Here is a 23,856-nt window from a genome sequence, read left to right as displayed (position 1 = left end):
GTGTGTGTGCGTGTGTGTGTGTGTGCGTGTGTGTGTGTGTGTGTGTGTGTGTGTGTGTGTGTGTGTGTGTTTGTGAGTGTATATTGTATGTGTACCAATGCTGGCATGGCACAGAGGCACTCTGAAAGCTTTGTATTTAACTCAGTTTGTATTGCTGCCTCAGTTGTCAATAAATAATAGCTCTATCGGTATGACTAACTCCGTAAATACACAAATCCTGCTTTACAAGATCCAAGAATGGTAATAGGACAAGGCAATGTTTGAGGCGAACAGTTCTCAATGCTTGAGCTCGAGCGTATCATTTTGGGCACAGTATGAGCAAAAAAAGATATAGCATTCTGTATCTGCACATAACAGCAACTGTAAGCATTGCTTTGGGAGGATAATGACTAGAATCTGCTAATCTAATTTATGTTTCCTACTTCGATGAGCTGGGGCTCCACAGACTCCCACTAACGTTAGCTCTGCAGGGTGCCACGCAGGAAATACACTTCTGCTGAACCTGCACTTCTCCAAGTGTCTCAACCCCACCACCACACACCCACTCCACTGCACCCCTAGGGCACAAACTCACAGAAAGGAAAGTTTAGAAAGTCATGACTGAGTCAATCCTGAGCAAAGGTAATACATGACTGTGATAGTCCGGGGACTTTTACATTTGCTGTATTTTGACTTTCCATTGCCAAACTAAACCAAATGATTTCTATATATTTGTACCATACATTTGTAGTATTATCTCGGTTTGTTTGACTTTTCTTCTTTTTCACACCCTCATATGTGTTATATGTTTTTTGTGTTATATTAACTGTTATATAAGAGCAACTTTAAATTGGCCTCTAGCGCATTAGTCTAATGGATCTCCATAGGATCCATCGTGGTGTGACTGTGAACACTATCCAGACTCGTGTAATCAGTGATAACTCACTGCTGCACACACACTATTCACACACAAATGTGGGATTCTGTGCTTGTGACTTTAGTGTATGTCTACACATATGTTTGATTTGATTGGGGCGGGTGTGCATTTCTGTGAACATATGGATGATATGATATACATACAAGCAAAGAAAAATAAAACATATTAATTAGCACAACAATAAGATTTGCACACTTGTGCAAACACATGTGTTTGATTGTATGCGTTCCAATGGCATACGTTGCAGCAGCTGAGGATGATGGGAGAGGGAGAGGACGAGCCAGAAGAGAGGTGGGGAGGGGGTAAGGCGAGAGTCTTGATGTGTAGTTGGATCGTGCCAGGATGTCTGGCTCTGTCTGTAGTTCACCTGCGCTGGTCTGTCACTCACACACACACACACACACACACACACACACACACACACACACACACACACACACACACACACATTCACACTGGGAGAAAGGGGAGCACACATGCATGCAATAACACACACACACACACACACTTCCAAGGGCATAGCATGTATACATACATTCTCTTTTTGTCTGGCTCTGCCTCGATCACACACACATACACATGCATACCTTACACCTAAATCTCAAGATTTTGATTTATAGTGAGGGTTATCTCTCTCTCTGTGACCCAGTAACCGCTACCCCTGCGTAACCCCCCCCCCCCTCTCTCTCTTAGCAGTAACACATGGTGGGACACCCTGTGGTGAGGTGTGTCAGTTGAGGAGTGATTTAGCGTTGCTCTGCCCCAACCACTGCTGAGACACCTGCCCCTGGAATCCTGCTGCACACACATGCACACACACACACACACACACACACACACACACACACACACACACACATATATTTCTATGGATACACACAGATGTATGCATTTGTACATGTGCACATAGCAGACACACATTCACATAGTTCCGCACTACCATAACCTCCTAATTCGTATATAGTCCCTATTGCCTGAGGAGACCCCATTTTGCTATTTCCGAGAAGCATTGCATCACAGCTCAAAGTGGATCATGGACTAAGAAGTTGAGTTATGAAATCATGAATTTTCTCTAGCCACTAAAATCTTTCTAGAGGGATCCAATGCATGTTAGGACTGGACACTGTCCCAGCATGCATTTGGTTCACACCCCTGAGCATTCACCACCACAAACTACTACTGATCAAACTTTCAGTAGAATCCAATCCAAAACATAGAACTCATATTATTAGCTATTACTGTATAGACCCAAAATGCATCACATTGTAGCCAAAGCAAATCCCAGAACTTTGGAAAAGATAGATATTCTGTAGACCATCAATTACTGCAAAATCAGCTTCTTTAAGTTTTGTGTAGCAAAGACTCTCCAACAGGCCAGACTGAGTTAAGGGTGTTTGATTTAAGTCTTTTTTAATGTATAGAGTCGTGTTAAAACAGCTGAGCGTGAGCCACCTTGTGACATCTTCTAAAAGACAATTAACGTAGAAATATCTGACTACTGTAGGAAAACAGCACAATCTATTTCCCTTAAAGATACATGACTACATGTATTCAACATGATTTTATAGAAAAGCACCTTCTAGTCTTTCTTGTTCTGCAGCTAAATGAAGTCTCTTCCATGGTAACACATTGAATACATTCTTTCCAGCAGATATGCTTTTCAATGACACCAGTATAATACAATTAGTGGCTGCTGTTCCAATAACAAATAATTATTCACAAATGCTCACTTGGATGAATGTGTCATTCACGCTCTTGGTCAGGGATGTTTGTTTCAAATGTAGCTTCCATGTTTGTTTGGTTGCTTTTATTAAATTAATGTAATTTCAATGATAAGAAAAAAACAAAACAACCAAAACCATAAGATCAAATTCAGGCATATTAAGTCACACATCGACTTCTGTGACTTCCTGTGTCTCGCTCTTGTTTAAAATTCTCTTAGAATGTCACAGGTTAAGAGCGTCACCAGGGAACATAATAAGCCATCCAATGAGATAGGTCTAATTTGAATGCTGATCACTGCAAGTGGATGGGGCTGCAACATTGGCATGAAGCTGTGAATGTGATTATTATTTTGTGATACGAAACCTTGATCAAATTGCCTCTCATTTTATCCCCTGCGGCATGCAAGAGAATCCCATTAGCCACCTCGAGCATGGGCTACACAGCGAAATTCTCAGACCTTAAGAAACAGATTCTGACCTTCCCGCTTCTGTCAGAGATTCATAGAGTGTTTGCTTTCAAGGTGAGAGCTAATGAGATACATGTGAAATATTTGGTTGGGTGTGAGTTAATCAGATAAGGTAAGGTGTACTATTTTGGAATATGATGCAATATGGTTGTGAAAGTGGTTTAAAATGAATATTTTGAGAAAATCACTTTATGTTGAAGAACCATTTTTATTTTCTTTGTATTATATAATTCCACCTGTGCCCCTCTGATCACAGCTGCACACGTTGCTGTTCTCTATTTAATCCTGTACTGGTTGCCCCAACACATGCGTTCCTTATATGCTTTTTAAAATCTAGAAATACACCATTACAATGCATGAACTAAAAAGCAACAGTGGAAACTAACAGTGGTTAAAATCGTTATGGATCATATCCCTGTTTTTACGATCGTTTATATTGTCTCCCGTAGCAACAGATGCAAACCAGATGTTGGAATTTTAGACTGCAGCGCACCAGTGCTGCCGTTATTTTCTTCAGAATGAAATCATCTACAGTCCACACGATATTCGACAAGAAATCCAACAATAAGATTTGTTTGTCAGATTTGAATAACAGACAGCACATCCTGCGGTAATCCCCTAACGATGTTTCTAGGTAAGGTACTAGAAAACAGAAAACAGCCAGGAGTTATCAATTTAAACAGATGTTTCTATTTTCCTTCAGTTTCAAATTCATCCCAGCATCCGTTCTTCAGTGTGGGTAGTGCAGATCCCACTGAGAGTAACACGGTGGGCAATATGAAAGCCAGACTGTCATGTTTTCTGAAGTGCGAAGAGCCTGGGGGCTATTTAACATATGGTAGCAGCCACGTACTGAGGCTTGTGTGTAGGTGTCCATCAGCTTATGCATATACGTGTGTGTTTGTGTGTGTGTGTGTGTGTGTGTGTGTGTGTGTGTGTGTGTGTGTGTGTGTCCTTCAGCCGTCCTCAGGTGTTCCAGCAGTGAAAGTGGTCTTCCCTAGTGGGCTTTACTACAGTTCTCTAACCAGACCTAAGCAGGCAGTGTAGCTTCCCCCCGACTGGGGCTCAATGTCAGCAACCATATGGACGCCTATTTATCTGAACTACATTAGACACTAGAGGGACCTCAAACTGGAGTTAGAACACAAGTCATATCTATAAGAGATGAAATTGATGAGTTTATTCACAAAAGATCCAACATAAAGATGCACCGTATATCAAGTGACGTGTTTCATATGCTTATATGCAACATCTTTAAAATTTAAATGAAAATAATGGAGAAATGTATGAATATACTGATTTCCATCATCGCTAAAACTCAATAAAACCTGAATGTATTAAAACACATTTAATAATATTAGAGGTTTAAAATAGTGTAGTTGTTTGCATTTGTCTTGCATCACTGGGATAATAAAAGTGCGTCAACTCAATTTCTTTGTTTAAGTCTTGCCGACTGAGCACATTGAGTGAAGTGGGTCACCATCACTTTGTGTGTGTGTATGTGTTTGTGTGTGTGTGTATGTGTTTGTGTGTGTGTGTGTGTGTGTGTGTGTGTGTGTGTGTGTGTCCAGCAGCATTTTAGATGGCCTATTTTCTCTTCAAGTAGAGAGCGTGTCCTCTCTGGCACTGGTCAATAAAACTGTCCTGGGGCACAACAAGCGGGTCTGGCTCTCTCTCTCTCTCTGGCTCTCTCTCTGGCTCTCTCTCTGGCTCTCTCTCTCTCTCTCTCTCTCTCTCTCTCTCTCTCTCTCTCTCTGGCTCTCTCTCTGGCTCTCTCTCTGGCTCTCTCTCTCTCTCTCTCTCTCTCTCTCTCTCTCTCTGCTCTCTCTCTCTGGCTCTCTCTCTGGCTCTCTCTCTCTCTCTGGCTCTCTCTCTGGCTCTCTCTCTGGCTCTCTCTCTCTCTCTCTCTCTCTCTCTCTCTCTCTCTCTCTCTCTCTCTCTCACACACACACACACACACAAACACACACATATTCACTTGTTGTTGAAAGATGCATATGGAATTGGAATAATTACCGGGAGCTTTTCTATTTGTTTACCATCCCCCCTCCTATTTTTTCCCCTCTCTCCCTCTTTCCTCACCCTTTTATCTTTTATTTCCCTATCTATGCATCTGTCAAACCTTCAGTCAGAATTAGAGTGTACTGTTAGAATGTGATGTTATGGGACTTATAAAAGAAAGTAGATGCCGTGTAATGGATTACTTACATATAATAACGTCACAATATAAATTTATTTCAGTAACAATACTTGTATAAATCACTTACTTGCCAATGGAAAACCAAGCATAGGATGAAAATATGTCCACGTCCACGTTGCCATATCATTATGGAAATGGTGACATGGTTGCCATCGGCTACTATTGTCACTCATGGGATTACGCTACAATGGCCTGTCCTGCTCTAAATCACCAAGATGACGACAGCTAGTGTGTTTGTGTGCTTAGTGTACATGGCTGGTTATCAGTTGCATTCAAAGCAGCACAATAGTCCTGTAAAGGATGAGTGGAGGCACATGGGTTTAAGGGCGGTGAGGTTGTGCAGTGCATGTTTCCAAGGAGCGGAACAGTGGAATGTGTGTGTGTGTGTGTGTGTGTGTGTGTGTGTGTGTGTGTGTGTGTGTGTGTGTGTGTGTGTGTGTTTGGGAAAGTGTGAGGGCATTAGGAGGTCAGTGCCATCTTTAAACACAACACAATACATGCATATACACACAGATATGGACACACACTAGTGTGTTGGCTTTGGGAAATGTTAACAGTGGTAGTAGTACTGTGTGATGGATTAAGACAAATAGGTTTATTGTTGGGGTGTGTGCAGAGTTAGTGTGGGAATATGCTAATATGCTGTCGTCTTTCTGATTAGGGTTTCCCACTCTCTCTTCCTCTCTATCCCTCTGCTCTCAGCCGCCATCATCCTATCTTTCTTCTCCATCGCCCCATTTATCACACACACACAGTTCTGGTTAACAAAGTGATCAATATTTAACTTGAACAGTAATGAGGATGGATGAATTTGTGTTTATGCGTGCGGTAAAGTTCGGGTAGCAGTTGAATTAACATCACCTCAGTGTGTGTGTCTGGAGAGTGTGTTTGTGCTGGTTTGTCCTGGATTTTCTTACTGACCTGGTTGATCTCTGAAGTGTGGAGGGTGTAGGAAACAGTTATTGCGTCCTTAATAGATACAGCAGGGAGTTGATCCATGCCTCTGCGTGTGTGGGGCTTGTACAGTACTTGCCCTATCTTGCCCCAGTTTATTGTCCTTCAACCAACAGCAGCTTTCCACACACACATACACACACACACACACACACACACACACACACACACACACACACATACATGCTTTTTTAATAAAAGCTGCTGTTTCTCTCTCATGCTCCATTTATTTAGTTTAAAGGAAAGTCACCACATGATGCTTCCATACTGTCATAATGAAATGAAATACCTTAAATACAGACACAGTAGTACTTTTTAAAGTGATTAATATTAATATTATTGTTAATAATAATGAAATGAATGTGGAAACTTGTCTTTTTACATATGGATGTATGGATAATTGTAATGGTACATTCTAAAACATTCTCATCGTTTCCTCACTGTTTTTAAAATCCATGAAGTAGTTTATATAGTTAAAAAGAAACTTGAGATGTTAACTGAGTTTTATTAGATTCATGGGTCCCAGAATGATACCACGGTGCAGAAACTCAGCAAACAATTATAGTCTAATAGACATCTGATGTGTTGATTCTGCTAATTTCCCCTTTTGTGAACATAAAAGAGAGAAGGAGGAAACTAAGAGAGAAGGTCTGTTACCAGTCTTTTTATCAAAAGGATAGACTGAAATAAGATGGCCAGTATTTGTTACTTTAAAATGTAATTTAGAGCAGGCAGCACACATTGGCTAAACTGCTTCTTTGATGATTACATAACAATAATCACTAACATACTCCTCATCTACTGGAAATAATTGTGTTTTTAATGTTGAACAGTAATTATGTTTTTGGACAATGAAAGGGGAAAGATGTTGCTTAAATCATAAAAACCTTGAGACACACACACACACACACACACACACACACACACACACACACACACACACACACACATACAACACAATAATTGGTCTGTTAGTATGATAATGTTCTTGTGTGGCTTGGTGTTTTTACTTACAAACACGTGTTTCCTTTCTGCTTTCCTGTCTGCAACAATACATGTAATGCAGACCTTCCTCACCTTGAATTTATTCCTCCTCCTCCACCTCTATTTCACCTCCTCACATCCTCCCCCTCTACCTCCCCTTCATCTTCCTCTACTTCCTTTCGTCCTCCTCTTATCCTTCTCATCAGGCTGCTTTATTATGCAAATCAGTGTTGGATCAGATGACTTAATTAAGCTTTACCGTGCCAGATTGTGCTAGCGCTCGCACACACACTTGAAACACACATAAACACATACACATGGTAACTTGCTTTCACACAGACAGAAACTGCTGGTGGTTGTGTGGTATAATGATTAGTATTCTGGACTCACACACACACACACACACACACACACACACACACACACACACACACACACACACACACACACACACACACACACACACGCACACACACACACAGTGCATCTAGGCAGCAGAAGAGTCTCTTTGAGTGTGTTTAGATAAACAGACTTGAATAGTGGGGTCTCTCCAGGCCATTAACCTGCAGTTAGCATCAAAAACTCTGATCTGGCTCTCCACATCACTGCAGCCAATTGCTTCATTTCTATTGCTGCTGAAAATGCAGCGTATGAGGTCATGGCAATTATATAACTGAAAAGTCAAGGTCAGAAATTGATCTGGTGGTTCATATTTTGATGCTCTGGGAAAGTTAGATGATCACTGTTGCTAGTTTTGCATCACAGAGCTGGTTTATTGCTAGTTTTAGCAAGAATAGAAACATTGAGTCAAAATCAAACAGAGAATGTTAATGTTTTTCCATATTGTTAAATCTTTTGCAACATCATTATATAGATTTGAACTGCTTGGATGAAAATGAAAAATCTCCATAAGCATTCACTATTGTATTTACTAAAAGTGTGCAATAAATTGATTAGGCAAGTCCATTTCCAAATGTGTCAGTGATGAGCTCATTTAGTGCTCGAAGTATCTGAGATTACTGACTTACTGTGCCCATTTCATACTACTCCAAATAGAAGGGTTGTATTTGAACAGTTACTGGGACTTACACACATGCAGATTTCTAACAATTCAACAAAGAAACCAATACATACTGCTTATGTTACTGCTATATCCCACCTGATCCCTCCTCTAACTCATGCTGTGCCAGCGCAGCACTGAAACGATGGTAATATAAAAATCATCAGCAATTGCAACCTTAAGAGCTGAGAGCCCATTACAGGTCTTTGTTATATTCTGATTAGATTTGGCAGCTCTCATCAGATCTACTTACATTAAAGGTTTGGTTTGGACACTTAATGTGTCCTCTAGTTGATGGATACTGGCTCTGGGAAATTGCAGACGTAAAGAATCACTTCTCTGCTCAGATTGGCAAGCAGCAGCACGTTGACCCGCCAAACTGACGTATAAATAAACTCCAATATGTTCCCAAGGTGATCGTCATTGCAAATGACACAATAATTGAACATAAGAGAGATGGAATGTGTAGTAATGTGCCCCAAGACACAACCTATCAATTTTACTGATTGCTGTCATTTATATTTCTGACAGAAATTAGTTAATTTTATTGGGTTACGGACATATTAGCTTCAACAAATTGATTGTTTTGAGCTTAATGGATGACTGCATCACTTTTCTGTTTGAGAGAATTGGTATATTCGGTATATCAATGTGTCTGTGACAGACCTATGTGCTTGTTATTAAGGCTCTCTCAGGGTTAAGTCTTCTAGGATTTAATATGGTACTACAGATAACAATATTTATGTATTGTAGCTGCTCGTAACTAAAGTTATTTTGGCAAAATTAAGTGTCTTTACAATTTAAAAAATATGTCATAAATCCTTGCTACAGCATTCAACACATCAACTCTCCTTTGACATTCAGAGAGATGGTAATACGATCAACTGCATTGTTGAAAATGTAGCTATGCTTGCATTTTTACGTACTTTCTCATCAGTCAACAATGTGACTGTGTTATGCCATGATGCACTATTTTTAAACAATGGCACAATTATTGTTGGAAATTTCCCACCAAAATGTACCATGGTTTCATAAAAGACTTTGACCTTTTCCAGATTTGTGCAGCTTGTTATTGGTTGGCCCAAGGGGAATTTCATGGCAGGGGGCGAGATGTTTACTGTTGCCATGTTTCCAGTAACATCACAAGTGGCTCCGGATAAGACCGCCAGCCAAATGCCTAAACTGTCAAAGTAAATAACTTTTCCATTTCAAAGAGAGCTATTCCAATTAAGTACAGAAAGCAAAAGAGCAAAAGAAAGAGCAGGGAAAGCCACAGAAAAGAACTGGAGGAGGGTGGGCAGGATGAAGAGGAGGTGGAGACGGAAGAAGATGGAAGGGGAGGAGAGAGGGAGGGAAAATCATCGGGATCTTGTCAGATTGAAAACGAAAAGAGGCGGAGGTGGAATGGAAACAGGGAATCAATTGTTAGGTTGCCGTTTTGCTCTGGCTGCAGCTAGACTGAACCTTGAAGTGTGCGTGAGAGAGAAAGGAAGAAAGATGAAGAGCAAAACTGAAGCTTCGGTTCGGCCGACGTAAAGATATGGGTCAAGAGAGGCGTTACTTCCCCTGCGTGACAATAATCAATTTACAAGTTACCAGTGAGGTCAAGGTCAACATGACACAAGTCTTGTGAGAAGTTGTTGGGTGCTAACTTGGTCATGTTTTTCTGATGTATCCCTGGTCACATGGTGATTTAGCTGCCAATTACCAACAGATTCCATTTGAAAACAACTTTTTGTAAATTGTAAAATATCTTCGCTTTAGAATCAAAAATGTATACCATGAATTCTCTTTGTTGTCTTGTAAAGTCTTTGAAATCGGTCCCATTCAAAAGATGCATAGTAACCAAATCTGTTCTCTCCAAGGTCAGGTTAGGTTGTCAACATGTAGTAAAAAAGCGGGAGTGCATGTGACCACTAGACCATCCAGCAGTCACGTTAATTATTGATGCTGGTGTCCCATGACCTAGACTATTGATTGAGCAAATTGCAGCCCCAGTTATTTTACAATCACACTATCATGTGGCTGTTGCAGCTGTATGTGTGTGTACATGTGTGCCTGTGTGTAAATGTTAGTGTGTACCGCTCTTTAAAAGTGAATGAATGGATCGTGTTTCAGCCGTCATTATGTGGAAAGTAGCAAGACATTGTGTTATACCCCTGTGTGTGTGTGAGAGTATTTGCAATAATTTCAACTTGAATGCATGTTTGTGTGTTTGTTTGTGTGTGTGTGTGTGTGTGTATGTGTGTGTGTGTGTGTGTGTGTAAGTGTGTGTGTGTGTGTGAGGGGGGTGTTTGTGTGTGTGGAAGATGCGTGTGTTTCACAAACAACTACTTACAATGATACAGTGATACAGTCCTTTCATGCTGTTCCTGCTGCTGTTATTGATTTGAAAATAAATAAAAGATAACCTTCATATTTTTCTTTTCTGCAAACATTTAATTTTCTCTCTATGTTAAGGCAGGGATGATCATGTGAAATGTGTGTGTCTGTACGTGTTATTTTCACATATTTAAATTAATCACACATACTCATGTCATGTCATCTGAAGAGGTGCTGCGTTTCCTCTCCCGGGGCACACACACACACACACACACACACACACACACACACACACACACACACACACACACACACACATACACACACACTACCTTATGCTGTATCATACTATCCAGTCATGCCCCTGCACACACTGCTGGTGAATGTCAGTGTAACACAACTCGGTTCTCTTTTAGATGAGTAGTTAACCTCCTGCGAGTCAAATCTGATTTTACCATCAGCCTCTGTCAGAGCTAGACAGGCAGACACACAGGGAAGAAACAGGGCCTTTATTATTCTTTTCCAACTCTTATAAAAATATTTTTAGGGTTTGCGGTCAAGAAAATACAACATATTACTATACTGTCATATGAATACCTCATATCGTAAGTGCAGCTTTGGTTATTGATTTTTACATTGAAAGTTTATGGAATCCTCTCAGTGCCTAATAAGTTTTACAGCTGTGTTAGTCACTGAAAAGTTCCCGTATATTTTTTACTTTCAAGTGGAAATGAGGCTGTTTTTTTTACGTTCCTGGAGCGTTGACTTGTCAGAGTGATTTGTCCAAGTCTAGTAAGATGTTAAGTTCCTCCAGCAGTTACAGAGGGCCATACTTAAACAATACTACCGGTGATATTCTATATTTTACTCAATAATAACAATGATGATCCAACTAAGAAGTGTTTTTGGTGTAGCTAAAAAAGTATAGCACATTCCTCTGTACTTCTAAAATATATTACAGTAACTTCACATTAGTGAGCCACACAATTCCCGAAGGGGAAATGTTCCTTCATTACAATGGACATAAGCTCTGTAGTTTGATTATAGTCAGTCCTGCAAACTCCTAGCACCACAAATATGCACTAATGCTCAAAATGTTGCTCACAATCAACAGTTGAAAGTAGCCCTCAACATACGCACTGTTTACTACTGTGTGATTAATGTTTGCTAAAAACTACAATGCACAGCAGTTAAAGGAAATTACCTTGCATTTTTTAAATTAAAGGATATATTTGTGACCCATCTTGACATTGAAAATTACAAATGTATAAAGCACACGGCTATATATTTTGAGATATATAAATGTCGATTTGTTTTAATCTGTTATTCTAGCAGAACAAGAAAAAAACACATTATCCACAATGATTTCATAAAAATTACTTTGGACGTCTGAATATGAAAACTAAAGAATTATTAGCAACAACTTTCCCAGTGAATATAAATAGCCCCATAATTGATTAGTTTCTAATCCGCGGTGAGATCTATGCCAGGATTTCATACACAAAGGTACATACGGTAACTAAATGGAAACAGATCCAGCTGGACTCGAGCCCAGTGGTTTAACTGTCCAATGAATATAGTGAAGGGATCTTTGTTTGGTGTTATCCAGGGGTGAACTGTCAGGGGCATGTGTGCTCTGTCAAAGGTTGTTTATGGATAGAGGGATCAAATCTCAGTCTGCCACTGTTATGAGATTAATTCATTCTAACTTTTGTCTGTTCAAACACACTTCTGTTTTATGTTCTTTGTGCATTTCTGCTGACCCTGCGTCTATCTTGCAGCTTCTCTTACCTGATTGGCTGGGGTTGCTAGCTGTCATGTCTAATTTCCTGGTGTGTCGTCCAATCAGGGTGGTCTGTTTTGTGTGTGTCAGCAAGTGTTGTGGTTGTCATTTCATCAGTATGATTATATTGGGCTGTTAAAACCCGCTTCACATTGTATTACTCTCTCTCACACACTCGCACACATGCACACATACAGTACACACACACACAGTAAAGGGGAGGTAGAGAAGTGTTTAGTGCAGCATGGGACCTTGGGGTGCCATGTCAGTGATGAATATGGCAGTAGTAGTATCAGCAGTGTTGGCTTTTGCAGAAGTGTGTTGTCCCCCACTGGGAACTGTCAGACCGGTTCTGCTGAGCCCACACATTCTGCTGGCTCCCGTCTGTTGGGGCAAGCCATTTTTTTTAATCGTGTGTGTGTGTGTGCATGTGTGTGTGCGCGTGAGAGAGACAGAGAAAGAGAGAGTTTGTCTGTGTATGCGTGCAACAGTATCAAGTTTCCATTTTAATAAAAAGTAGGTGATTGGTTAATTATTTATCAATACTAGCCTGCTTGTCTGTGGGAAGTCTTTTTGCAATGTATCTTTTTTTTATAAAACGACCACGCAGTTCACCAAACCGGATGTTTGTTTATTTTAAACACTCTTTTTCAAAAATATTTGATGCTTTTCAAACACAAAAGCGGTCTCATGAATTCCTGCCATATTTGTAAAATACCAGCCAAATGCTACTTTGATCCTGTGTTTTTTTAATTTGCCGTTACTGTGTACCTACATCTTGTTCTTGGAAGTACAGTACTGTTGGTATTCAACCTTTCTGTCTACGGGCAGTACAATAGTCTTTACCATCATGGAGATAGGCTTTTTGTAGGCTTCAATGCTTTGTATCCGATCATCAAGTCTAGATAAAATTACAATGTTTTCAACATGAGATAGAGGAGAACAAAAGAGAATACAAAAAAGCATGGTGGAACTAAATTGATAGAGAAAGGAGAGAGAAAAAAAACATAAGGCAAAGTTATGTTTGATCTTCCTTCCTACACAGACACAGAAGCACACGTACACTTACACATGCAATATACTTTGCGCAGGTGGAGTGTCACCCTACTTGCACAGATTGCAACAGATTTGTGGTGAGTAGGTAGGAGTTGAAAGAGCTGCTGAGTGCAGATTTAACACCACCGATATTTAAAGAGAACAGTCCTTTTATCTGAGGGGACAATTTGCATTATTCATGTTGTGCCTTCTGAGAGATGAAGAGAGTGGGAAATAGAGACAAAGCAGATAATTATTGTTTTTTTACCGGCAGTCAATGGGTTCTTGTTACATTTTCATTGAGTCCGCTTCTTGCAGTGTGTGTGTGTGTGTGGTGTGTGTGTGTGCGTGCGTGTGCGTGCGTGTGTGTGTGTGCGTGTGCGTGTGTGTGTGTGTGTGTGTGTGTCAGTGTTTTAAATAATCCCTATCTTTCACTTCTTACTTGCTGTAGGTGCTTCGGCAAAGTAAGGCAGCTATTAGATCGCTATTGATGTGCTGGTTCAGCATGACACTCATGCATCTGCCTGTGTTCTTTTGTGTCCAGTGTGCAGGGCGGGCTTCTACAAATCGACGCTTGGAAATATGGAGTGTTCAAAGTGTCCGCCTCATAGTGTCTCTCACCACGAGGGGTCGCTACACTGTGGCTGTGAGAAAAACTACTTCCGTGCTGAAGGAGACCCTGCGTCTATGGCCTGTACCCGTAAGTGTGCTTTTAAATTTCCGTTAGCATAACAGAAACATTTGGCGCAATTTGATATATCATATGAGGGGTCAGTGGCATCCTGATATAATGCAGGTTCCTCCCTTTCCACAGCCACTCATGTTATTTTTCTATCAGATAGCCCAGAGACCAGAGGAGACCTCCAATGTGGTGTGGGAGGATTTTTCTCATTAGCCCATAAAACATGCAATGAACCCTGTCTTAACTTTGCCTTGAAGAGACGCTGAAACCCATTCATTTGGATGTCATTGAGTTTTAGTGCCCTATGATGCTGAAAATGCTTTCATATATATTGTTTTACACATAGCTTGTTCTGGTTCTGATGGAAACAGTCCAACTGTGTCTCATTTGTAGTAGTTCTTACGGATAATCCAATTTAAGATTGTTTCCCAATTCAACAGTAAAAATAGCTTACTAATAGACAAAGAGCGTTCCCTAAAATTCCTTATTTATTCAAAGGTCACCAAAGCTATGATTGCCCAAGAACATGTTATCACCTTTTCAGGTTCCTACATGATTCTCCTTTGTCTCTCTCTGATGCAAATGCACTGCAGATGCCTCCTGCAAGCCTTCCAAAATGCATTCCCCATAAAACTATAAATCCCTGCATTCCCTGATGTCAGGTTATGGATATATCCGTTACTAAATGGGCTAGGAAGAAAAAAATAAAGGCTTGCACCGTGCGGAGAACAGTAGAACATGCAAATTGACGCCCACAGCCATAGACAGAATTGTAATTAGAAAGACAGTCACGACAGGTCCCTGTTGTGATTATCTCAATGCCATCTTGTCAACTAGGCACATTTCACCTCATTGGGACAGATTGAGCGACGTGAAGGCTGCGAATGAATAGATGAGTTTTTAAGAGATAATGATCATGATTATACTGTTCGCGGTGGGATAGAGGTTCTTTAGAGTTGACTCTGTACATTTGAAAATGTTGGCAAAAAGATGAGAATACTGAACTCTAAAAAAGAAACCTGAAAAAAGGAAATACTAAAAATAAATATTTTCAACCGTATGGTATTTCCTGCTGTATTCAACATGGGACGTTTGTGTAACAGCTGTCGTAACAGTGTATAAGGTATTGTGTGTCTAGTCCCAAGAATTCAGTTCCACCAATTAAAAATGCATCAATGCACGTCCCACAGTAACTTATCCAAATTAAGACCAACATGCACAAAATGTGCTGGTCCGCATCTCTGAGCATCACCATCGCTGTAACTTGCCTAAAGACACGGTCAAGTCCCTTTTTCTTATATTATAGTGATCTCTAGTGATAAGTTGAAGGCTGGAAAGAGCCTAAAGAGAATTGCCAATACATAAATGTCTCTGTGAGGGATCGGAGATTACACACACATCCTCAGTTCTTACGCTCCATAATTCATGTCACATGTTGATCCCGATGTCAATGTATTATTTTGACTTTTGGAATTAGTATATGATTGCCTGCATATGTACATGTGCATGCCTGTGCAGGTAATATCTTGTTTGAATTACAGGTCCAGTTTGATGCAGTCAGGGGAATTAGCTGTATGGGTGAGCCAGAGGACTGTCAGGGTCGGATTAGTATAGTAAAGAAAATACAGTCTCACTTTTACGAATACACAGAGTAGGCCAATATATACATACTTAATAGTGGATACTGTTAATGACAGTATGCATTAATGAGCTGTTTTCTCTGAGGAGTCAGTGAAAGGAGTAATAGTCTTCACAGAAAGTTTGAGAAATCATTTGGTGTTTATTGCTTGACTAGAATTGCCTTGAAAGTTTGCGCTGATCTCAATGGTTAAGGAATATTTCCCAATTACTGTGAGATGCGCTGCCTGTTTATACTTTAAATCAAATGTGCCTCATCAAATTTCATTTTGATGATATCAACAGGATGTCTAACTCTTTGCATTTGTTGATTTCTGCGAGGCTGAGGAGGATGCTTTGATACAAAATCATACAAAATGACAAATTGTGTACTTACCATATGTTTGAATGGTATTTGTATCCGTCATAGCCTAATGCAAGAGCCTATTACAAAGTTTGCCCCTCCAGTGTGACTTAATTGTCTGATAAACTACTTAAATGTTCAATTAGAAACTGCTTGTGATAGATCATTCAGTCCAGGAGTCATGTTGACATGATTTCTTACATCATTAAACATGTTTTAAGAAATCTTCAATTTAGATTTGAGAGACTTCCAGATACTCTGATGTGATTTTCTGATTTTCTAAACAGAACAACTGTTTCTTCTGAAATTTCTGTTGCACATTACAGTCAAAGACTTTAGTGCAGATTACCAAAAAAGGAGCCATGCATAGTAAGTCAAACAAACCAAACAAAGCATTTTATCTCAAGGCACAATTCACTAAGCCGCCCCTTATTTGGCAGTTTTGTTTTGTTCTCCATGTAATTACAGGCATAGCGTTGAGATACAAATCTGGAAATATTCAGAGAGATCTGTTTGTAATAAGACAGTTTTACTTTTATATATCAGAGTTTGACAGTCAGTTTTTTGTGTAATAGGCTGTGTCGTGCCCTTTTTCTTCTTTTACTGATCCAAAAAGAGGGAAACTGATACATTTTGTAGTACAAACACAGACTCATATCAACTCAACCCTGATATTAACGTAATTAAACTACAATTCACAAAGGTTGTGTATATATTATGCAGCATTCATTCCACTTTTCTAGAGTGAAAATCTCCAAGAGGGTACACTTATTTTGCACTTTAAAGACCCCATTAAAAAGTCCAGTTTCTTCTTGAAAAACTCACTTCCTGGGAAAACAGCGTACTTTTAATGGACACAAACTTCAATCAATAAAACCATTACGATGTAAAGAAAAACCCTGCCCCTTTCTTTTTTTGAATAATCCCATTAGTTTACAGTTTAGAATAGCCTTCAATAATTGACCCTGCAGATGACTGCTGCTAAATCTAATTCCATCTAATGTCGGTCTGCTGCTTGAAGTTGGTACTATTTTCCACCTCTTCTTTCTTTTCTCTCTTCTCTTTCCTCTTCTACTAATTACCTTTCTTATTACATTTTTTCTTCGCAATTTCAAACATTTCCCTTTTCCCTTTTCCCATAATTACCATCCTCCTTTTCCCACCTCATCTTCTTCTCTTCACTGTCTACCAGGGCCCCCTTCAGCTCCTCGAAATGTCATCTCGTCCATCAACGAGACTTCGGTTATCCTGGACTGGAGCTGGCCGGAGGACGCTGGCGGGCGCAGGGACGTCACCTTCACTGTCCTCTGCAAACGCTGCCGTGGTGGGGCCGCTAACGGCAGTAACGGTGGCAACCTGCGTTGCGAGCCTTGCCGAAGCAATGTTCACTTTCTGCCAAGAGCCACGGGCCTCCACAATACCACGGTGACGGTGGGGGACCTGCTAGCCCACACTAACTACACCTTTGAGATTGAAGCGCTGAACGGCGTGTCATCGCTGGCACCCAAGATGAGGCAGTACGCCGCCGTCACCATCACCACCAACCAAGCTGGTGAGATGTCACAACAGATGGATAGATGGATGAAGGCATGCACTCAGATAATCCGACAGAAATGCTCTAAAACAATCATTTTAAATTCTATCAAAGCCCCACCAGGAGATTGTACTGATAGCTGCACTAAAGTTGAAGGTGCACAGATAACACAGATATAAGATGGCTCCTTGAGTTAAAAACCTTTTTAGATGAAAATCTCAAACTTGCAATATTAAGATTGGCTTTAATTTTAGACCAAGAGTTTTAGGCGTTAAGGTTTACACCGCAAGAATCCAGACACCATTTATATATATGGATGTATGGTCCTAATGCATCAAGAAACTGTCATTTTTAATTTCACAGTGTGTAAAACCACAAGTGTAGAAATAAATTAGAATATAGCTAGCTAAAACATGGATAATATGCAAGTACATCTCTCTAAACTGCAGTCTTTCTCCCTCTAAATACCTTCATCATATAATACACGAGCCTACAGTCGATGTGCTCCAAACATATGCACTCCAACCATCAGCCCTGGACATTTACAAGGCGATCCCAGGCCGCTATTCTCCTGTTTAACGACCGGGATCGAATGTTTTCCTTCTTTGCAAAAAAATGTTTCATCCTTTTAAAAGTCAGTCTTAACTTGAGGATGGGCACCTAAAAGTCCCATCAATCTTTTATACAAATATCTCTCCACACATCCACTCCTTAGATGAATACGAAGTCAAAGCGAAGTGGTGTAGTGAAATTCCAAGAGTAAAATAAATCTAGCTGCAGTCGAAAGCGCCAAACCTCAGAAATCCCTGACTCTAGCAAGGAATGCGCAAAGGTCTGGCTATACTACATCCATTTATTCTCTTCCCGCTCCCTTCACTGTTCTCTTACACAGTTTGCCTTTGTGTTTGGTAATGTTTTTGTGTCAGCGGTTCAGCGTTTTGTTTTGCTTTCGGTTTTCCTCTCAATCATTATCTCTCTCTTCATCTGGACACAGGATCCTGTATTTCTACCTGTCACTTTCCAAACCCAACCTACACCCTGCTATTCTCTTCTTCTTGTCGGGCTGTTTTTGTTCCAAACCTTGGAAGGTGGTTTTTCTAAATTGTCATCTAGCGAGGTCAGACACTCCATCACATCGTTGATGATAGGCAGATGGCAAGAGCTATGCATTTAAACTGAGTAGTAGGAGTAGGTATATTGTGAAGCATTGTGCTTTGAGCCCCTTCAGTGAAGCAGGAGAGTGCAGTCCTTCAGGATATGTCACATTTTCTCAAATCAAGGCAATGATTAAGATCAGCAAGATTTTTCTTTCTGTGATTAGTAGGTATAAAGCTTCAATTTAAGATTGTTCAAGTGTGCCAACATACACATACACACACACTGTAAGGATATATTCACTCAATCATACATACAGTATGTAAACTCTCTAGACACATATTGGTGAGGTAAATATGCAAATTTGAAAGGTTGAGTGTACACACAATACATATACTGAAAAGTGTCTGTTATGTTTGCTCTGTGTTGTCACAACTTGATTGTATTAGAAGTGACAAGGTCCAGCCATGACCTCTTTAAAGTGACAAGGCAGGGATGAGAGGTGCATATAGATTGAGAGTGCTTGTTCAAATACAGTACGTGCACATGTATCGAGGCTGCAGATAAATCAGGACTCACATCATATGTTGCTATGAGGGGAAAGGGAACTGGGGATTAAAAGCTAAACATTTGATGTAAAGGCAATCCAACAGAAAAAAACTAAAAGCTGTAGCAAAGCTTTGGAGTCTTTTATTAGTAACCATTATAATTTGTCTAATACATTAGATTTGAAGAGGATTTATCAACACTAAGAGGGCCGCGTGTGCTCTGAATGTTGAAAACCATCTTTAATGTTTGAGCGATCATCAGAAGAGATGAATCTCATCTTTCCATATCATAGATTAAGCTCAAAAACACACACCTTACCACCATACCCACCTTCACCACACACCCACACAGCCCCCCCCCCCCCCCCCTCTAAGAAATATATCAGCCTGCAGCTGCACACTCTCCATCAACCCTGAGAGTTTACAAGGATTAGGTATGTCACTGTGCTAGCCCCCCCCGTCAGCGTACACTTTCTCTCACATAAACACACACACACACACACACACACACACACACACACACACACACACACACACACACACACACACACACGTACAGATGCCAAAGCTGTTAAAAACTGGATTAAGTATTTCACTGGGAAGGAGTTGTGTGTCCTGGCTTTGCTTTCAAGATGCTGTCAGGTAGCTCTCCTCCTTCGACATGCTTTGCCCTCCACTCATTGTCTTAACTATGCGAACAACAGAGTAAGAGAGTAGAGTAGTCTAATATCAACAGTCTGAACTGCAGCTGAACTTGGCCGAGTGGCAACTCATCTTTGTGTCATGTATTCCTACAAAGTTTGAATGTGGAAAAGATCCATTGCTGTGCATGTCCAAGAGAATGTGCAAACACAACACTATGATTAAAAGATGAGAATGCAGAAAGACAGAGATTACAAGCAAACACAAAACAAGGAGAGATGTATAGGTCAATATCACACTTTAGCAATGCTTTTATGCCATTGGACAGAATATTTTTTATTGAATTCCATATTTGTGCAAATAAACTACTCCCGATAGTCCACCAGTATTGTATTGAATAAATAGATGTGTTTCAACAGCTGTGTCGTGTCCCTTGCATCACAGGTGAATGATGCTGATGGCCAGTTTTTAAGGCCATTATGGGCCTGGTATGCTGTATCAGTTTTACGGTTATACCACAGACAGAAACAGAGAGTGACAGCTAATTAAGTACTTGGCAATGGACATGCTAAGAAAGAGAGCAAGAGAGAGGGGGAAGCAACAAGAAGGGAAAGGAGGAGGAAAGGAACTTGAAGCTGCCTCCAAGCAGCCCAGACACAGTAAATCATTACCACCATAAACCACAGAGCCAATAAAAAGCACAGCCTCACCCCGCTATCAGAACCAGAGGGAGAGGAGGAGAGGAGGAGCAGGGGGTATAGAAACAGATTCTTCCCATCTGGATTCATTACAGAAGAAAAAATAACTTCCCGCGGAAATACACACGAGTATATGAACGGAAAGACACACACACACACACACACACACATACACACATACACACACTCTGCAGTCATATAATCACAATCAAGAAAGGCTTGAACATTTCAAAGACAAACATGTTTTTTCCTGTGGTCTAATAAAATTAAAAGTCGATGCTTCAGATGCCGTGCTGGCCCTGGAGCTGCCTGGCAATTAGAGAGCAGTAAAAAAGGGAAATGAGAAAGGGAGTGAAGAGGAGAAAGAGTGAACGAGGGAGGGATGCAGGGCTTGATAGAGGGAGGGATGTGCTGAATTACTAGTTGTGTGTCCATGTGAATTCCCCGAGGCAAGGCGATGCATGGGTGAAGGATTGGCGAGGAGGACTGGCGAGAGAGAAAGCGTCGCACCAAAAGGGACAGGGACAGCAGTGAGAGATTGCTTTAGGGTTTCAAATGAGTTTTAGGGAAATGCAGAGTAACAATCAACGCTACACTAAACGCTAAAGGACAAACCATTGTACTGCATTGTATATGCAACATAAGCAGGAACTAATCTGAAAGTTAATGAATGATTGAATGGGAGTTTGATATTCTCTTCAGCTCCAGAGACACTTAACATGGTAACAAAACATAGCCTTGTTTTTCTTCATTTTGATGATATTACCCAGTGATTCCTCCCAGAATCATACCTTTCAAAGCTTTTACTTGAGTTATACTGTAATCAACTATGACAAATTGTATATTTGTTGTGAGAAGATTCGAGAAGAAAATATATAAATACTTCAAGGTTATGTTTCATCTGATTCGTCTTATGCTGCCACTACCAGTATTAAAAACAGTATAAAACTCCGCAATCGTGATTCATGTTAATTTTATTTAAATAGTGAAATGCATAACGTTTTGTTTGGATGAGTTAAAGCTGAATCCTCTGACCTAAGCACTATCTACTGCCTCGCTCTCACAGAGGTGAAATGCACATCACTGATCTCAGTATCATATTTCTTTGAGCCTGTATATGTGTATGTGCGTATCTGCACCAGTGTTTGCATTAGTGTCGTCTCGTTCCACCCACCATCCCTGCGCCATAGGCTTTAATGCGGCCCCACTCGGCAGAAAACTGAATTAGGCTAACAGGAACCATAGACAATTGCCAGGATGAAACATCGGGGGACTGAACTTCCACTGAACCTCACTATGAAGGAACTCACTCTCTCTCTTTCACTCTGTCTTTCTGTCTCCCACCCAGCTCCCTCCCCGGTAACAGTGATCAGAAAGGAGAAGACATCTCGAAACAGTGTCTCCCTGTCCTGGCAGCAGCCAGAAAGACCCAACGGCATTATCCTCGACTATGAGATCAAATACTACGAAAAGGTTGGTGCAGAATATATCCCTGTTAATGCTTTTCCTGGTGTGCCTTTGAGCAAGGCAGCATCATAAACGTAACCTTTTAAAGGCATAGTTCAACACTTTGGAAAATACACTTTTTTTGTATTCTTGCCGAGAGTTTGATGAGAAGATTGATGCCAGCGTGATATCTGTCTGGTAAGTATAACGCTTCAGCTTGCATATATCATATAATGTGTTAATTCGTGAACTTTAGAGTTGCTAGTGGGTGGATTTTGTTTTATTTGGACAGAGTCAGGCTAGCTGTTTCACCCAGATGGCAAACCATTTATTCCTATAAAATTTACTTACTTGGCGCAGACTTCCTCCAACTGCAGCGTTTTTGGGCCCATTGAGCATGCTCACTATGGTCCTTCTCCAGGCATGCCATAGAGGGCAGACACTGTCAAGACTTCCTCTGGCCAAGCCGTCTGACTCCCTGCACACATGAATGGGATGAATAAAAACATATATTCTAGACTTTCCAAATGTTATTGGATCTAGTCAAGTCATTTTAGGGTGTATGTGATGCTCAGAAAAAATATATATTCACTGTTATACAACTGATCCTTTACTAATGATTGTGCATGGGAACAATGCTTCAGAAGTTGCAATACTGAGTGTGTTCAATACCCAAAATGGCCTCACAGCCCAGAGCTGCTCCTTGGTTTCCTGTCTTTCTGCTTTGCTAAACTAACACAGCGGTACATTTATCAGATAGATACGAGAATGGTATCAGTCTTTTCATCAAACTCCTGGCAATGAAAGTGAATACATGAATTTCCAAAATGACAAACTATTGCTTTAAGTTTAGTGTATGCTGGATTGATTTCCATGTCTTGTATATATATGGAGCCCTAAAGTCACATTACAAAACTTAGAAAATAAGTTTTGAAATAATTTAATCTGGTTTCCCTAAGGGTTAAAATATTTGGCATGAAATTGATTTTTGCCCAGTATCTCTAACTATAACAAGCCAAAAACGTTTTGTTCTCATCCTGCTTCCACCCCGCCATTATCTTCTTTTACTTTACCTCTAATGTATCTTCTTCTACTTTGTCTTTCCCTCTTTATTTTTCTGCTTCCTACTCTTCCCCTCCTCCCTTTATGTTTACCTCTCATCTCCTTATTTCATCTCTCCCTCTATTTCTCATCCTGTCCTCCTCTCCTCTCCTCTCCTCTCCTTAATGGAGACAAGTTTTATGGCAGACAATAAATGCATCTGTGGGGTTGCTCATTCCTCTGTGAGGGAAATTAGTGCAGAACGAATTACACAGGCTTTCAGCACCAATGCTGTGATATAGCCGTGGATGCAAGTTTAATCACTCTGGCAGATTCAGCGTGAATGTGTGTGTGTGTGTGTGTGTGTGTATGTCCCAGATCACAGTTTGCTTGAATGCCAACAGTGGCCCCTAATCTCTTGATTAGTAGGGCGACAGAAGCTGTTTCCTCTCTAAACTCTGTTCCCTGCTCAGCCATCCTTACCTAAGATGTTAAAGACGGAAAACATCGAGAGGAAAAGTTAATGACTGATACTGGGGTCAGAGCTCATTGCAGGTCTAAGTCTTCGCTACGCTTTTTCAATCGCTCAAACATTACAAATGCATATTCATTAAAAGAAGATAGTGGAAAGAATGAAAGGGTGGAGTATAAGGAAAAGTCTGTGTGACAGAGTTGTGTAATGAGAAATCTCTTGGCCTTTGGGCTTATCCCTGTTAATCACATCATCTCTCAGGAATTACGGGA

General features: G+C 40.5%; 1 protein-coding gene across 7 annotated transcripts in view; it reads left to right on the top strand.

The window, feature by feature from the left end:
• Window positions 1–23,856, top strand: part of epha3 (eph receptor A3) — a 92,762-nt gene that overhangs the window by 36,736 nt on the left and 32,170 nt on the right. For 5 of the 7 annotated variants that reach the window (XM_029458454.1, XM_029458453.1, XM_029458456.1 and 2 more), the window contains 3 exons: window positions 13,990–14,145; window positions 17,301–17,660; window positions 21,974–22,098. In XM_029458454.1, the coding sequence (XP_029314314.1) occupies window positions 13,990–14,145; window positions 17,301–17,660; window positions 21,974–22,098 (641 nt within the window). Of the gene's footprint in view, window positions 1–13,989; window positions 14,146–15,668; window positions 15,836–17,300; window positions 17,661–21,973; window positions 22,099–23,856 lie in introns of those variants that run through there. The other 2 variants (XM_029458458.1, XM_029458459.1) reach the window with 2 other exon arrangements.

The sequence above is a fragment of the Cottoperca gobio genome, chromosome 21, assembly GCF_900634415.1.
Source record: "Cottoperca gobio chromosome 21, fCotGob3.1, whole genome shotgun sequence".
In the NCBI taxonomy this organism is placed as follows: domain Eukaryota; kingdom Metazoa; phylum Chordata; class Actinopteri; order Perciformes; family Bovichtidae; genus Cottoperca; species Cottoperca gobio.
The sequence above is the reverse complement of the archived record's forward strand: the minus strand, read 5'-3'. Positions and strand labels throughout refer to the sequence as shown.